The following is an 18,424-nucleotide window of genomic DNA, read 5'->3' as shown; positions in this document are numbered from 1 at the left end:
ATTTCCAAAGAAAATATATAAATGGCCAATAAGCACTTGAAAAGATGCTCAACATCGTTAGTCACTAGGGAAATGCAAATCAAAGCCGTAATGAAATACCACTTGACACCCACTGGGCTGCTACCACCACCAAGTCGGATCACAAGCACGGGTGGAAATGGAACCGACGGGAACTCTCGTGTACTGCTCATGGGAACGCCAGGGGTGCAGCAGCTTGGACAACAGTCTGGCGGTTCCTCGATGTTGAACAGAGTTACCGTCCGACCCAGCAATTCCGCTCCCAGGTACAGACCCGAGAGAAATGAAAACATAGGGCCAGGTGAACACTGGTACACGACTGTTCGCAGCAGCACTCCTCACAACAGCCAAAAGTGGAAACCACCGACAGACACATGGGAGGAGACATAAAACGCGGTGCGTGGAGACAGCGGAATACCCTTCGCCGTAGGAGGGGATGAAGAGCCGACACGCTAGGACACGGATGGCCTGGACCACATGATGGGAAGTGGAAGCAGAGAGGCACGAAGAGCCACGTACTATATGACCCTATTCATGGGAAAGCGCAGAAGGAAATCTACTGAGACAGAAAACAGTAGCGGGTGCGGAGGGCTCCGGGGTGGGGTGAGGCGGGTGGTGTGTGGGGACCTGAGAACTAAGGGCACAGAGTTCCTTTTTGAGGTGATGAACATGATCCAAGACTGACTGTGAAATACTAAAAATCACTGAATTGTACACTCAAAATGGATAAATTGTATGGTATGAGAATTATCCCAACAACGCTGTTAGAAATTTTTAAATAATGAAAATAAAAGTAATCCGGTCACTCACTAAACAAACATGCGAACACTCAGCCACCTGAGATGGGCTCCAGTGTAATCTGTAGGCTTCGGACAAGGGTTCAGGCCAAGGCGATTGGTTCCTGCCACCTCACCCGCCCTGCCTGGCTCCACCCACGACTGGCAGCGCCAAGGCCAGGTGCCGGCACCCCGCCCCACACCCCCAAGGTCTCCTGCACGAGCATCTCGAAGGGCAAACCCAGGAAGTAACCTCCACCACCCAGCGTCCTTACCTGATCATTATCAGTCTCTTGAACAAAAAATGCTTCTCCATTGTCTCCCAATTTCATGTGCAAATCCACAGATTCCCCGTTGATTTCTATGTCGACCTGAAAGAAAACAGGAAACAAACCTCACAGGGATGGCCATGCCTCCACACACACGCACGTGGCTCGAATCCCCCTCTCCACCTGCCCTCCGGTCCTGCCTGCTCCGCCACCAGGAGGTGGTGTCCACACCCCGCCCACTCCCCACCTTGAGCCCGGCAGGCTCGTGACTGCCTTGATGAGCAGAACCCAGCGGACATGTCGCTGTGACCTCAGAGGTCAGGAGAGCAATGCAGCGTCCCCTGGTCTGTCTGTCTCTCTCCCTCTGGGCGGCCAGCCACCATGCTGTGAGAACACCCAGCCCCCCGCGGGGCCAGCCCAGAGCCACCGGCACCTGAGAGAACAGCACATCTTCACAGGGTCCCCGCCCCAGCCTGAGTGTCCGGAAGGTGGCAGTAGGCAGACACACAGTTTGGTTGTCAGTTCAGTGAGCAGCCCTTCCAACAGAGAGCTAACAGGCAGGGCTACAAGCTCCGGCTGTGTAAAGCCACAGAAATGGGGCGATGTGCTCAAAGGAGAGACTCCCCAGGCCCTGGGCCCCAAGCTCACCACTTTCTCTCGGGAGCGCAGGACCCCCATCTTGCCGAAGCGGACATGGAACGGGGAGCACTGCAGGCTCCCGTTGGGCTGGCGGACGACGATGATGTCGATACATCCAGACAAGGTGGCAGGATTCAAGCCCTTGTAGAGTTCCTTCACAGTGACGAACACCTGGCCCGCCAGCTGCCCAACGTAATTCATGGTTTGAGCCTAGAGGATGCAAACCAAGCACAAGACATACAGCAGTTAATTCATGAAGGCATCGATCCAGAGCCAGGCAAAATGAACTCTTCTCAAAGCACGGATCACACGTTCAATCTAATGGCTGCCAATGTCACTTTGTTCCCTGGAATGGGCGCCACCTACCCCACTGCCCACCAACCTCCAGCCCAGACACCCCAGGAGGCCCAGGCCCGGCCAGCACGGCCCTTCACCACCGAGGTCACAGTCTCTGTTCTCCAGCCTGGACACCCCAGGAGGCCCAGGCCCGGCCAGCACGGCCCTTCACCACCGAGGTTACAGTCCCTGTTCTCCAGCCCGGACACCCCAGGAGGCCCAGGCCCGGCCAGCACAGCCCTTCACCGCCGAGGTCACAGTCCCTGTTCTCCAGCCTGGACACCCCGGGAGGCCCAGGCCCGGCCAGCACGGCCCTTCACCGCCGAAGTCACAGTCCCTGTTCTCCAGCCTGGACACCCCAGGAGGCCCAGGCCCAGCCAGCACGGCCCTTCACCGCCGAGGTCACAGCCCCTGTTCTCCAGCCTGGACACCCCGGGAGGCCCAGGCCCGGCCAGCACGGCCCTTCACCGCCGAGGTCACAGTCCCTGTTCTCCAGCCCGGACACCCCAGGAGGCCCAGGCCCGGCCAGCACGGCCCTTCACCGCCGAGGTCACGGCCTTGTCCAGTGTCCTAGGCTCTCGCACCGGTGCTGCTGTTACTATGTGGAGGTTTTACAGACTGGATCTGAAGACTCGAGGAAAGACTGTGTTTGATACTATAGTATCCCCCACGTGCCAAATAGTGGGGGAAAATGACTATAATTACTGAAGAAAACAAGTTAGTATTTTCACCAGTTCCAGCCTGGTCCTGGCCTGGCCGTCTGACTCTGCCTCGCTCTAGGAGAGAGCTGTGCCCGCCTTCGGTTTCTCTGCCCAGCTAAAGGGACTGAGCCCACTCAGCACACCTCCGAGCATCTGCCCTGCGAAGGGCTTGCTCTGGGGACACTGAGATAAAGAAGACACAGTCCCAAGGTTCCAAAATGGCGATGGAGTGAATGGACCTACACAGACCGTCTCCCAGGACCAAACTGGAATTACAACTAAAACACAGACACATTGATGGCAAAAAGCAACAGAAAAGCAGCTTGCGAGGACCATATAACCAGGGACACTGACTCGATCCTGGTAGGATTTCGGAGGCGCGAGAGGGGGCTGGGAGCCCACAGACAGCAGCAGCCTTAGCTGGGAGCAGTGCCCTCGGGTTACACTCCCAGGCGGCTCCACAGCAGAGCCCGGACAGAGGCTAAAATAGCCACAGCCACTCACCTTGGGCTCCGGCAGAGGGAGGGCAGACGGCACTGGAACTGTGTGGGGACACTCGGGATTTGGAGGACACTCAGAGCTTTTGCTGAGTGGCAGCCACTCAGGACTGTGGTCATCTTGCTCCTTCCCAGGGCTCAGGGAAGAGGCAGCGGCCCCTCCCTCGGAGATTCAACCCCACCCTGTGGGCTATTGAAATGCAAATTGAGGCTCAATAACAACCAGCATCTGCCCCACCCTCGGGAAATCCCCTTACCCTGAGCACCAGAGGGAGTTTTTCAATCAAATGACAACCCAAAACTCAAGTAACCTGGACTGCTAGCCTCCAGGCAAAAAGCTAGAGGAGAACTGTACCATTCCTGGGCTAGCAACTCTAACCAGGAAAGTAAGACTTGACAGTGGTGTTTAACGTGGGTCCTCCCTCACTCATCCAAACCCAGGAGAGGGAGCCACAAACAGCAGAACACCAACACCCACAGGGAAAACTTGGCAGGCTCCAAAGCCCACTGTGATAGCCAAAATGGTGAAACACAGAAACAAAAGCCAAATGAAAGAACAAGAGACCTCCACCAAATACGAGATCAATGTGGGACAGTTAGGCAAGTTAACAGAGCTAGAATTCAGAGCCATGATCTTGAGGAACTTCAACAGCATGAGTAAGGACATAGAGATGCTGAAAATCAACCAACTGGAAATTAAAAACCACCAAGAACAGATCAAGAATGACACATCAGAAATAAAGAACACATTGGAAGGTCTAAACAGCAGACTAGAGGAAGCTGAGGACCGGATCAGTGAATTAGAAGACAGGGTAGAAAAAAAAATCAACCAATCAGAAAACCAAAAGGAAAAAAAAAATAAAAAAACAGAAAGACAGCTTAAGAAAACTGTTGGACAACTGGAAACATGATAATATTCGCATCATAGGAGTCCCCAAAGAAGAAGAAAATGAGCAAGGGTTACAAAATATATTCAAAGAAATACTGACAGAAAACTTCCCTAATTTGGTGAAGGAAGAAGGCATTCACACTGAAGAAGCACAGACAGCCCCAAGTAGGAAGAATCCAAACAGGCCCACACCAAGACACATAGTAATTAAAATGCCAAAAATTAAAGACAAAGAGACCATCCTAAAAGCAGCAAGAGATAAGCAACAGGTTACCTACAAAGGAAACCCCATAAGGCTCTCAGCTGACTTCTCAACAGAAACTACAGGCCAGAAGGGAATGGCATGAAGTAATCAAGGTCATGAAAAACAAGGATCTGAACCAAGACTACTCTACCCAGCAAGGCTGTCATTCAAAATAGAAGGTCAAATAAAGAGCTTCCCAGGAAAAAAAAAAAAAAAAAAGGCTAAGGGGATACACTAGCACCAAACCAGCACTGCAAGAAATGTTAAAAGGACTGCTGTAATTAGTAGAAGAAATAGGAAGAAAAATATAACCAAATTAAACAAAAATGGCAATAAATAAGTACATATCAATAATCACCTTAAATGTAAATGGACTGAATGCTCCAATAAAAAGACACAGAGTAGCTGATTGGATATGAAAGCATGACTCATCTATATGTTGTTTACAGAGACCCACCTCACAACAAAAGACTCACATAGGTTGAAAGTAAAGGGATGGAAAAAAATTTTCCAAGCAAAAAAAAAGCTTGGGTAACAATACTCATATCTGATAAAATACATTTCGAAATGAAGACCATAATTAGAGACAAAGAAGGCCACTACATAATATTGAAAGATTTATCCAACAGGAAGATATAACCTTGATAAACATATATGTACCCAATATAGGAGCACCAAAATATATTAAAAACCTTCTGGAGGACTTCCAAGGAGAAATCAACAGCAATACAATCATAGCAGGAAACTTCAACACCCCGTTGACACCACTGAATAGATCCTCTAGACAAAAAATTAGCAAGGAAACAGAGACTCTAAATGAAGCACTAGACAAGATGGATTTAATAGATATCTACAGAGAATTACACCCCAAAACAACAGAATTAACATTCTTCTCAAGTGCACATGGGACATTCTCAAAAATAGACCACATGTTAGGACACAAACCAAGTCTCTACAAGTTCAAGAAGGTTGAAATCATATCAAGCATCTTCTCAGATCACAATGGCATGAAACTAGAAATCAATTGCAACAAAAACATGCAAAGACATTAGAACACATGGAGGCTAAATAGCATGTTATTAAACAATGAATGGCTTACCGAGGAGATCAAGGAAGAAATTAAAAACTTCCTAGAAACCAATGAAAATGAACACACAACAACACAAAATCTATGGGATGCAGCAAAAGCAGTTCTGAGAGGGAAGTTCATAGCACTAAAGGCCTACCTCAAGAGACAAGAAAAATTTCTAGTTGACTGCCTAACTTCACAACTTAAAGAATTAGAAAGCAAACAAAAAGAAAACCCTAGAGCAAGTAGAAGGAAGGAACTAGTAAAGATCAGAGCAGAAATAAATGACATAGGGATCAAAAAACCAATTCAAAGGATCAATGAAACAAAGAGCTGGTTTTTCGAAAAGATAAATAAGATTGATGGACCCTTAGCTAGACTCACCAAGAAACAAAGAGAGAGAACCCAAATACACAAAATCAGAAATGAAAGAGAAGTAACAACTGACACCACAGAAATACAAAAGATCATTAACAGCTACTATGAACAATTATATGGCAACAAATTTGACTGTCTAAGCGAAATGGACAAATTTCTAGAAACACAGTCTCCCAAAACTGGACCAGGAAGAGACAGAAAACTTGAACAGACCAATAAGAACTAAGGAAATTGAAGAGGTAATCAAGACTCTCCCAGCAAACAAAAGCCCAGGTCCAGTTGTCTTCAAGGGGAGTTTTACGGAACATTCAAAAAAGAACTAACACCCATTCTCCTCAAACTATTTCAAAAATTCAAGAAGGAACACTTCAAAAAAAAACCACTTGGCAATGTGGGAATAGAGGGATCATATCTCAACATAATAAAGGCCATATATGAAAGACCTACAGCCAACATCATACTCAATGGGCAGAAACTAAAAACATTTCCCTTAAGAACAGGAACAAGACAGGGATGTCCACTTTTGCCACTCTTATTGAACATTGTACTGGAAGTCTTAGCCTCAGCAATCAGACATGAAGAAAAAATAAAAGGAATCCAAATTGGAAAGGAGGAAGTGAAACTCTCATTATTCGCAGATGACATGATATTATACATAGAAAACCCTAAAGACTCCATCAAAAATCTACTAGACTTAATAAATGAATTTGGCAAAGTAGCAGGATACAAAATTAACGTCAAGAAATCGACAGCATTCTTATACACCAATAATGAACTCACAAAAAGAGAAACCAAAAAAACGATCCCATTTACCATTGTGGCAAAAAAATTAAGATACCTAGGAATAAACTTAACCAAAGAAGTAAAGGACCTATTTGCAGAAAACTACAGGACATTGAAAAAAGAAATAGAAGAGATATAAAAACATAGAAGCACATACTGTGTTCATGGATTGAAAGAATTAACATCATTAAAATGTCCATATTACCCAAAGCAATCTATAGATTCAATGCAATCCCCATTAAAATACCAACAACATATTTCACAGAACTGGAACAAATACTTCAAAAGTTCATATGGAACCAAAAAAGACCCCGAATAGCCACAGCAATTTTGAAAAAGAAGGTCAAAGTAGGTGGGATCACAATACCAGATATCAGGTTATACTACAAAGCTACTGTAATCAAAACAGCCTGGTACTGGCACAAGAACAGGCATATAGACCAGTGGAACAAAATAGAGAACCCAGAAATGGACCCAAGGCAATATGCTCAATTAATATTTAACAAAGGGGACAAGAGCATACAGCGGAGTAAAGACGACCTCTTTAATAAATGGTGTTGGGAAAATTGGACAGCTACATGCAAAAAAAATGAAACTAGACCATCAACTTACGCCATACACAAAAATAAACTCAAAATGGATAAAAAACTTAAATGTAACCTGTGAATCCATAAAAATTCTAGAAGAAAATGTAGGCAACAAAATTTGGACATCATATGCAGCAGAATTTTCACTGATACATCACCTAAGGCAACAGAAACAAAGGAAAAAATGAACACATGGGACTACATCAAACTAAAAAGCTTCTGCACAGCAAAAGAAACAACCATCAAAATGGAAAGGGAACCCACTGTATGGGAGAACATAACTGCCAATGATACATCAGATAAGGGGTTAATTTCCAAAATATATAGAGTACTCATACAACTCAACAAAAGGAAGACAAAGAACCCAATTAAAAAATGGGCAGAGGAGCTAAATAGACACCTCTCCAAACAGGACATACAAATGGCCAAGAGACATATGAAGAAATGCTCAACATCACTAATCATCAGAGAGATGCAAATTAAAACAACAATGAGGTATCACCTCACACCTGTCAGAATGGCCACCATCAACAAATCATCAAACAAGTGTTGACGAGGGTGTGGAGAAAAAGGGACTCTAGCACACTGCTGGTGGGAATGCAGACTGGTGCAGCCATGATGGAAAACAATATAGTGTTACCTCAAAAAATTAAAAATTGAACTTCCATTTGACCTAGTGATCCCGCTTCTAGGAATATACCCTAAGAAGCCTGAAACACCAACCAGAAAGAATATATGTACCCCCATGCTCATAGCACCACTATTTACAATAGCTAAGATCTGGAAACAGCCCAAGTGTCCATCAGTAGACGAATGGATAAAAACGCTGTGGCACATACACAAAATGGAGTACTATACAGCTGTAAGAAAGAAAGATCTCTTATCCTTTGAGATGACATGGAGGGACCTGGAAAGCATTATCCTAAGCGAAATAAGCCAAACAGAGAAAGACAAATACCACATGATCTCACTTATATATGGAATATAATGAACATAACAGTCTGAGGAATAGGGTAGACCCAGAAACATGGAAGTAGGGGACAGACTGACAACCCTCAGAAGAGGGGGTGGTGGGTGTGGGAAGAGATAAACCACAGAACTTATATGCATGTACACATAACCAATGGACATGGACAACAAAGCTGGGGACACGGCAGGGGGGATGGGGAGGAGGGTGTCAATGGGGTAAAAAAGGAGAAACATCTGTAACAATAAAATTTAAAAAATAAAAAATTTTTTTTTTAAAACTTAAAAAACAGAAGACACGGTCCCAACCTACGGAAAGGACTCACAGGTCCACAGAGGAGAAGTAAAACACAAGTCACTAAACTCCGTGTCGGTGTCCTTGTGTGTCTGTATTGTTTAAACAAACACCAAGGGAGTTAGGACCAAGGACGGTGGAGGACGCGTCCCAGCAGCTGGCCATCGGGCTGGGAGGGCTGGAACCCCTCAAAGAGGCGGTGGGCGAGGGTCCCGCAGGAGAGGCCGGGCAAAGACACACACTGCCCTCTGTGCGCCGAGAGCGGCGGGGAAGGCAGGGAGCTGGACCAGGCTGGGAGGTCCTGGGAGGTCCGGAACCTGCCACGCGCGTCGTGAAGCCACGGGGATTCGGGAACAGCAGTGCCCACAGACCCCACTGAGGAGAGGCGTGGCGGTGACCACGCAGAGGAGACCGACAAAGGAAACAACGGGAGGCGGGGGGCCACCCGGCAGCTGTGTCTGGTGGTGCAGGGCAGAAGTGACAGGAGCCTGAGGGTGAGGACGAGGAAACACACAGGGGACAATGCAAGAGACACCGGCACAGAGCAGCAGGAGTCTGGGCGGCGCTGTGCTCCGGCTCTGCCCACCAGCCCGGTGCTGACCCACGCCTGCCGACTGCCACCTCGCCACCTGGACTCCAGTCCCATGGCGGTGCCCTGACAGGACTCAGACACCTCAGCACGGTCCAGGGCACTGAGGTCTCACCCTGCGACCTGTCTCTGTGCCCTCCTTCCCCTCACTCTGCTTCACTGGGCCACCCCACCACCACCCTCCTGTGCTCCCCTCTGCCCCCCAAAATGGGGCCGCACTTACTGGTCCTTCCCTCTCTGGGCCTTCCTCCCAGCTCCAGCAGCACTTACACCTGGACCTGATCCAGACCCTCTTCTCTGCACATTTAACACTTTGGTGGACTCATGAGACCATGTACTTCAAATGCCACCTGAGTAGGAAGGGTCTGAACCATGTGACTTCCAATCAGTGGATCTCAAAACTTGGCCCTTTCTCCCAGCCCATGGGCCTCAATTCCCCAAGGCGCTGCCGTACCCGGGGCACACGGGACACACTGACCCCATCCACCTCAGGTCCCTTAAATTCCAGCAGCCACCACACCTTCCCTGACTAGCCTCCATTCACGGTTTGGCACGTGAACTCTCTTAGTCTGATGTATCTGTTTGCCATGAGGTTCTCCCATCACTTGGTGAATGAAGCCAGATTCTCCCTGAGGCCAAGGATCAAGCCTTGTCCTTTCAAGGTAAACAAAAAAAGACAATCAGTACCTTTTGGAAGCTTCCCCAATCCCTGACCAGGCAGAAGTGGTATCAGCACCCCGATGCACAAATGAGGAAACCGGGGCCAGCCGTGCGGAGGGGTGGCCTGCGCGCACTGGGCAGAAAGGACTGTGGGTGTGACTGGCTGAGAACTGGCCAGAGACCAAAAGCAATGAACACCCACAGAAGAAAGAGCGCAAGGAACTCATTTCAGGACTCTAATGGCACCCTGTGCACTGGGACAGCCTTCCTCCCTCCCAGGAGGAATAAGTGACATGCTCAGTAAACACGCGAGACGCACCTGCCTCCCTGACAGTCACCACCAGGGCTGTGCACACAAACACGTAAAATCACCTGGTGTCTAAGTGGGCTGCGTGGTGCAGGTTAACTGCCTTCACAGAAAAGGGAGGAGGGGGGACAATTCCCGGAAAAGTGAATATAGAAAAAGGAGTCTTTGTAACCCTGATACTCCTTATGGGGATCACTTTTTTTTATCCTTACCCGAGGACATTTTTCCATTTTTTGTTCAGACAGAGTGGGAGAAAGAGAGACAGAGAGAGAAACACCGACGTGAAAGGGACACATCGAGTGGTTGACACCCGCACGACCCAACCAGGGCCGGGGACAAACTGCAACCGAGGTACATGCCCTTAGCGGGAACCGAACTCGGGTCTCTCTGGACCGCAGGCCGAAGCTCTAACCGCTGAGCCAAGCCGGCCAGGGCCTTGTGGGAATCACCTTGTAAAGGAACTCATCGCCACAATGTTCATCCTAGATGTGGACATACCGAGCTTGCTGAGAGGCAACCTCTGCCCTACAGCCAAGGGCAAGCAGGGTGGAGAGGGCTCGGCAGGATTTCCTTCAGCATCGCCTCAGGCTCGGGCGATCGCACAGCAACCCGCAGGTATGAGCCTGTCACATGACAAAACTGAAGGACAAACTAAAGTGCCATGAAGCAAATGCCCAGGATCACAGGTGGCCCGTGGCTTCCCCTAACCATCCCCCTCACACATAAGGCGAGCTCATGGCTGAACGACATGGGACCCTCCCCTGCAGTGATGTCGAACCCGTGCAGTGCTGTGCTGCTGCTGACATGGCTCCCGAGACGACCTCAGGACCTGCCGGCCACCCCTTTTATTCACAAGAAAGAGAAAGCTGGGAACTGGGTGTATCACCGCATCTCCGCATGCTCGCTTCTCATCTGTGAGACGAGGCTGTGGCCTAGACGACCTGCGAGGTGCCATCCAGCCAACTGTTCGAGATCGAGGCTGCGCTCCTCACTTCTGAGCAACTCGAAGGGCATCCCGGATACTTTAAACACAATGCTCCTGTTCGCTCGGCCTCAAGAACAAAGCACCCTCCACCTGGTCAGTGAGCAAATTCAAGGTTATCAGTGCAGAATCAGAGAATTCTGAGAATTCCGAAGCTGGCAGGATCCCGACGGAGTTGTTGCTCTGATACCCTCGTTTGAAAGAAATCAGCCCAGAAATGAGAAGCGACTTAGGCAGACTTGCTCCTTGGCAGAGACAGACGGAGCCCAGGCTCAAATTCCCCGATTACCACTGTGATCCTCTCCTTGTGCGGGCCACGGCACTGACCACAACTACTCTTCCCACCCTCAGTAATCAGAAATTGCTTTCGTATCTTTAGCTGTCCCCCTCGACTGCATCACTTATTTGAAAATACCTCCACTGCGAAGCGGAAAATCTCTTCCATCATTCCTAACAAATGACAGGGTCGTGGCCCCACTTGGCAACACACTCCTGTCCCCAACATCTATACCCTGGCGCTGCCTGAGCTGAGCAGAGAATTCTGGGAAGGGCAGAAGAGCCCTCTCCCCACCCACCAGGACGGCTACTGCTGAAAAAGCAGGAAGGAAAGCAAGCACTGGAGGGGTGCAGGGAGACGAGCAGCATGGTTGATGGGGGTGCAGACGGTGCAGCCTCTGTACCACACAGCGTGCTGACACCTCAAAACGTCAGCTGTGGAGCTACCACGTGACCCGGCAATGCCACTTCTGGTGCATATCCAAAAGAGCCGGTGACAAGGACGCAGAGAGGGGCTTTGCACACCCGTGTTCGCAGCAGCATTATTCCCAGCAGCCAGAAGGTGGAAACAAGCCACGCGTCCATGGGCGGACAGCCCTAGCCATTGTGACGCAGTGGTTAAAGCATCATCCGGTAAACGGAAAGGTTTCGGGTTCTATTCCTGGTCAGGGCACATACCTAGGTTGCAGGTTCAGACCCCGGTCAGGGCACATACAGGAGGCAAGTGGTTGATACCTCTCTTTCAAAAAAAAAAAAAGAATGTATAAAATGTGGTATATACACACAAGGGAATATTATTCAGCCTTAGAAAGGAAATTCTAACACATGCTACAATATGGATGGACCTTGAGGACACTGTGCTGAGTGAGCTGAGCCAGACACAGGACAAACCCTGTATGATCTCACTATATGAGGCAGCTGGGGCAGACAGACTCACAGAAACAGAAAGTGAAGAGTGACCACCGGAGAGGGGAGGAGTGTGTTCAATGGGGACCGAGCTCCTTCCCACAAGATGATAAACCCCTGAAGCTAGAAGTGGGGAGGACGCCCCAGCGTGAATGCACTTACATTAAGGGTACTGAACTGTGCTCCCAAAATGGTTAGGACAGTACATTTCACCATAGGTATATTTCACCACAATTTTTTTAAAGTTTAAGGGGATAAGGAAGAATACTGTATTAACCAGAACTCATTTCAGGAAGATAAATATGACTTGGTTAAAAAAATGTTTTGGCCTGGCTGGTTTGGTTCAGCAGTTAGTGTCAGCCCACAGACCGAAGGGTCATGAGTTCAATTCCCTGTCGAGGGCACGTACCTGGGTTACAGGTTCGATCCCCAGTTGGGGTCATCTGGGAGGCAACCAATCTGTGTGTCTCCTCTCACATCAATGTTTCTTTCTCTCTCTCTGTCTCTCCCTCCCTCCATCCCTCCTTTCCACTCTCTCTAAAAATCAATGGGAAAATATCCTAGGGTGAGAATTATCAAAAAAAATTTCTTTGGAAGAACTTGGGCCCAGGAGGCACCGGGAGAGGGTGGGCACAGCTTACCTGGGGCATCTGCTTGGCTAAGGGGTGCCAGCCACCTGGGGGCAACCCACTCTTCCTCATCTGCCCTCCTCCAAGACCCCCTGCAAACAAATGCTGGGACAAACAATCGGACAGCACAGGAGTGAATCAGCTGGGCCGACCGAGCTCCAGGCTCCTTCCCTTTGAAGTAAAAGGCTAAAGAAAGGAGCTGATTTGATTGACCTGAAGATAAGAAGCCAGACAAAGGAGCCCAGAGAGACTCGCCTCCCAGCTAATCTCATTACTGCCACAGTTTTCACTGAGGCACAGGACCCGCCGGAGGGCAGGAGGAACATCAGGTAAAACCTAGAGAACAAAGCAAAACACTTGCATCCTTCCTTCACCCGCACCAAAACCACTTTAAACCTCAAACTCTGGCAAGAAATAGCTGCTTCGCCTATCAGGGCCTCACTTACCACCTGAAACAGGACTCCACAACCCTCTTTTCAGGGAGAGCCCTTTGGACATATTGGGGTTCCTGAAGCTGTAGTGTGGATTTTCAAAGTAACTCAGGTTAAGAAACAAGTAAACATGCGCGGCCGGTGTGGCTCAGTGGTTGAGCATCAACCCACACACTAAGAGGTCGCCAGTTCGGTTCCCGGTCAGGGCACATGCCCAGGTTGTGGGCCCGATCCCCAGTGGGGGGCATGCAGGAGGCGGCCAGTCAATGTTCTCTCTCATCGATGTTTCTATCTCTCCCTCTCCCTTCCTCTCTCTCTAAAATCAATAAAGAAAAAAAATAAAAATAAGTTAGAAAAAGAAACAAATATATTTTCTCAATGTGACATTTTCTAGCCTGACCGTCTGGAATAATAGTAACTGTGTGAGGCTAATATATCCCACGGGAATACCAATTTTCCACACAGTCTTTCCTGAATTAAAAACGACGACAATACTTACATTAGACCCAAATAGAAAGCATACCAGAAACAAAAATCCAAAAGCATATTTCCACCTGGGATTCTATTTACCGCTTTAATAAGAAATAGTGTGTTCAACGTGAAAAAAGTCAACTGTATAAAAATAAAGGGAAAAAAAGGGAATATTACCCAGAAAAAGCCCATTATTAGAACTAAACAGGGAACGTGGGTGTGTCGGCCAAGCACCTCTCCAGTCTGTTTGGGAAGGAGTCCCTGCTCTCATTCACTGTGCGAGTGGGCGAGAGGAGGTCAGTCTCCCTCCCAGTTCTCCCGACCACAGCGCGGTGGGAGGCAGGTTACCTAGGAAGTGAGACTTTCTCTGTTTTAATGCTGTGGGTTTGCTCCTTGGAAACGAATCCGAGACAGGGTGCAAAACAGGCTGCCCCACGATCTCCTCTTGTCTGGGAAGGTTGCAGACCGGGGCTCAGGGGTGAGAAACCTCACCTTAGCCAAGGTCAAAATGAATGCAACACTCTCTCAAGAAATACAACTCTCAGAATCACCATTTTTGTTCAATCCTTCTCACCTCTACTTTTTGTTCCACTTTTCTTCTCTTAAAGACTTCGGTGTCCTGCCAAAGTCCTCGGATCCCTCCTTCATCGGTATTTCCTGTTGCCTCGTGTGCTTCTCCCCTGTCGGCTAACCTCCTCCCCAGCCCTCGGGCCAGTTCGTGACCTTACCTCCTGCCCAGGACAGCGGCTTGATAAACCGGAGCTGTCAAGCGAGGTCAGGAGGCTTGCTCCCCGCGGGCACCCCGCACCAGGGGACTGGGAAAGCCTGCGTACACGCCACGTTTCCTGTAACTACTGCCTCGCTTCCTTCCACTAAATTCTGCACAGTTTGAAAGACAGGAGCCTCATCTTATCTTTTTGTCTATCAAGCTAGGTACTCGGGGACAATTAGATTAAATCTACACTGTCTCCCCAAAGTGAAAGTGCTTTATTGGCTTAGAACAGCGACTTTCAACCTTTTCATCTCATGGCTCACATAAACCAGTCACTAAAGTTCTGACACACACACAAAAAATAGGTACAATTTTAATTGGTTTACCAAAAAACAACAATAATAATAATTACCGACCCTTTTTGCTCCAAAGTGACTTTTTTAAAAATCAGGTACCTATACTTGTATATAAAGATTTCTGGTACCGAGGCTCAACCAACCAGATGTAACCTTATTATGCGACGTGAGCAATAAGATACAACTCTAGCCCTGGCCGGTTTGGCTCAGCAGTTAGAGCATCGGCCCAGACCAGAGAGTCCCAGGTTCGGTTCTTGCTAAGGGCACATACCTCAGTTGCAGTTTGTCCCCGGCCCCATTTAGTGTCATGTGGGTGGCAACCACTCGATGTGTCTCTCTCACATCGATGTTTCTCTCTCTCTTCCTCCCTCTCTCCCTCCTGCTCTGTCTGAGGATAAGTGCAAAAATGTCCTCGGGTGAGGATAAAAAAAAAATGCAACTCTATCGTGTGACCTGTACATTTATGGTCCAGACAGGGCAATCACAACCAGATGGCTAATGTGTTGGCTGTTGTCTTTTTTTTGTTTCATAATCTAAGGGAAAAGAGCTCAGTGCCCCTGACTAGTCAGGTATTGCAAGTTTTAAAACTTCTTGAGGCCCAGCCGGTGTGGCTCAGTGGTTGAGCATCAACCCATGCACCAAGATCGCTGGTTCGATTCCCGGTCAGGGCACATGCCCTGGTTGTGGGCCCGATTCCCAGGGAGAGGCATGCAGGAGGCGGCCAATCAATGTTCTCGCTCATCGATGTTTCTATCTCTCTCCCTCTCCTTTCCTCTCTCTTTAAAATCAATAAAGAAAAAAATATTAAAAAAAAAATTCTTGCGGCACAAGTTGAAAATCGCTAGTTCAGAATACATATCACTTGGCACCATGGAAACAGGATGCAGGATCAAAGCTGCCTTGTGCCCCTAGCATGCTGAATAAAAATGCATGCCCAGCATCAGGCACGAGGGCTCAGTGCAGGGTTCTACTTCTGGTGACTCGGCGGCAGAGCTGGGTGTGGCGTGCGGTGGGAAGATGGAGATCTGAGCTGCGGAGGGTCCCTGCTTCTGCAGGACAGACGCCCCCAGGGCGAGCACCACCCTCCATGCTCTGACGAGGACCGGGCTGGCACAGACAGCAACGAGGAGACATACTAGAAGCAAGTGGGGCACACTGCTGAAAACAAGTCACCAGCTGCACTCGAGTCTCAGCAGCGGCTAACCTTTGGTTCACCTCTGAAAGGACATCCTGACCGAGACTTCCAGGCCCTGGAGAAAGCAAACCCCGCTGCCTGGATGATGTTAACTTTGTGTCCGTCGGCTGCCTAGGCCCCTGCACCCAACATGTTTTCGTGGGGTTCTCGGGGGGCTGCAGGTGCAGCCCAGACCAGCATGCCTCTACCCCAGGGAGATTTACTGCAGGCGACAGTATGAAGTGCAGGTTACGAGAAGACTCATGTGGGCTAGAAAACCATGCAGGGGCCCAGCCAACTTTGGAGAGAACGTAATACACAAAGCCATCAATCAGACCCAACACCCATCCTGTTTGTGCTCCAAACACTTATCATAACTGAGCCGCAGGAGGCCACGCGAACCTCCCGCTACAGCCGCACAGCGCGGGGTGGGCGAGCTCCCCGTGCGAACCTCAGCAGCCCTGGGCAGGCAGGGCCGGCAGCGCCGCCCATGTGACCAGCAAGCAATTTCGTGTGACATTCGTTCAGGAAGGGGCAGAGTGGGGACAGGAGCCCAGGAGCCGAGTCCACCCCGTTCTCCTTCACGCAGAGCTGCCTCCTGCATCTCACCGGATGGAACAGGTACCAATGGTGAGGCCTAGGTAAGAAAACCCCTCGTGTGGCCTGAGCGACACAGAAGGCAGCCATCTAGTTCCCGATGACAAGTAACACCCGGGGCGTGTTTACAAGGCACCAGCGCAGGACGAGTGGGCACAGGCTGGAACAAAGCCAGGACTGCCGAGGCCGCTCCACGGCCGCCCGGAAAGCAGCGTCCACGCGACCAGCTTCTGTTCAGGTCTAGTCACCACTTGGCAAGGAGGTTACAGAGGGAATTCGAGGATGTGATAGGGCTCTCAGCCGACGATCCTGTGACCTGGTCGTAACAACATTAAAAAATCAAGTCTGCAACCCAAGCAAGAACCTGGGGGGGCGGGTACAGGATGTGTAGATACCGGGGTGCCCGCCACATCCAAAGTAGTTAGGCAAGTCCGGACATGAGGGGAACTGCTAGAATTTAAAACTTAGGAGAAATTAAGAAAAGGGGAAATATTATCTCCATTAAAACTCATAAAGATACCCTGGCTGGTTTGGCTCAGGAGTTAGAGCATCGGCCCTCAGACCAAAGAGTCACAGGTTCAATTGCAGTTTTGATCCCTGGCCCCAGCTGGGGTCATGCAGGAGGCAACCAATCAATGTTTCTCTCTCTGTTCTCTGTTTCTCTCTCTTTCTGTCTCCCTCAGTCCCACTATATCTAAAAATCAATAGAAAAGTATCCTCAGTGAGGATTAAAAGAAAAAAAGAAGCACTCAAAGACAATGCCCCAAACAAAATTCAAAGCAAACACGGTTTCAGTTACAACCTCCTAAGGCATCTGTTGCCGACAGACAGGCCACGGAAGGTAAAGGTTGAGTCGGAAAGACAGGAACTGCACAAGGTCTGCGCTCGGAGGCGCAGAGGTGATGACCTTCCTCCACCACCACAGGTATTCACACCTTTCTACTAGAAAAGATGGTGGCTGATAAAGCCTTTGCCCTAGAAAAACAAGGGGTAAAAGTGACTTATTACCGTTATTACCTCGCTAAGTAACCAGGGAAGTCTGGCTGGGTCGTGGCTCTGTGGCTCTGTGGCTCTGTGGCTCTGAGGCCCTGTGATATTTCACGAGTATTTCGTCAGCCACCCCCCTCGGGGCCTCTCAGAAGGCAAACTCAAACGTTCCCCACTAGGACCGAGGTGAAAACACCCTCCTTTGTTCAGTCTGCGGTCGGGGAGTCTCTGGCGGGTCTGTGCTGAGAAAGGTCCATCTCTTCCTGGAGAGCTTGGCCACCAGCCCACCGCGTGAGCTCAAAGAAAACACACCTGTGCGGCGCCTCCCCCTCACGCAGCCGCTTAGGGGACACCTGTGGAATCGAGTCTAGGCACATCCAGGAAGCTTCTGGACTGGAAAACCAACACGCCCTCTGCCCACGCGAGGCCTGCCGTGCGCTCCTGTCAGCAGGTCACAGCCTGGGTGCAGAGACGGCTGCGGCGCTCCGGCCGGCAGGCCCTGGCCAGTCTGACTGGCACGCCCCAGCCCGCAGGCTACCTGCTTAAAGGATCATGTCAGAGAAATTTCCAAATATCCACTGAGTTTACCAGCAACACCAGGCAAAGATCATTTCAGCAGTGAACCAGGGCGATGCAAACCTTTAAATCCACTGCCCATTTTCCCAGGCCATTAAGATGGGTACACTGTCACTCTGGCCGGTGCTCCGTGGTTAGCGCGAAAGCCCACAGACCAAAGAGTCATGGGTTTGATTCCAGTCAAGGGCATGTACCTGGGTTGCAGTTTGGTCCCTGGCCCTGGATAGGGTCATGCAGGAGGCAACCAATCGACGTGTCTCTCTCACACTGATGTCTCTCTTTCTCTCTCTCTCCCTTTCTCTCCCCCTCCCTCCCACTCAAAAA

General features: G+C 49.4%; 1 protein-coding gene across 2 annotated transcripts in view; it reads right to left on the bottom strand.

The window, feature by feature from the left end:
• LPIN1 (lipin 1) overlaps positions 1-18,424 on the bottom strand; it is a 110,127-nt gene that overhangs the window by 46,166 nt on the left and 45,537 nt on the right. For both annotated transcript variants that reach the window (XM_036262754.1, XM_036262755.1), the window contains 2 exons: positions 1,712-1,912; positions 1,070-1,165 (listed from right to left, as the gene is read on the bottom strand). In XM_036262754.1, the coding sequence (XP_036118647.1) occupies positions 1,070-1,165; positions 1,712-1,912 (297 nt within the window). The remainder of the gene's footprint in view (positions 1-1,069; positions 1,166-1,711; positions 1,913-18,424) is intronic.

Source organism: Molossus molossus, unplaced genomic scaffold (assembly GCF_014108415.1).
Source record: "Molossus molossus isolate mMolMol1 unplaced genomic scaffold, mMolMol1.p scaffold_m16_p_15, whole genome shotgun sequence".
In the NCBI taxonomy this organism is placed as follows: Eukaryota; Metazoa; Chordata; class Mammalia; order Chiroptera; family Molossidae; genus Molossus; species Molossus molossus.
This window is presented reverse-complemented; position numbering and strand designations above follow the sequence as displayed.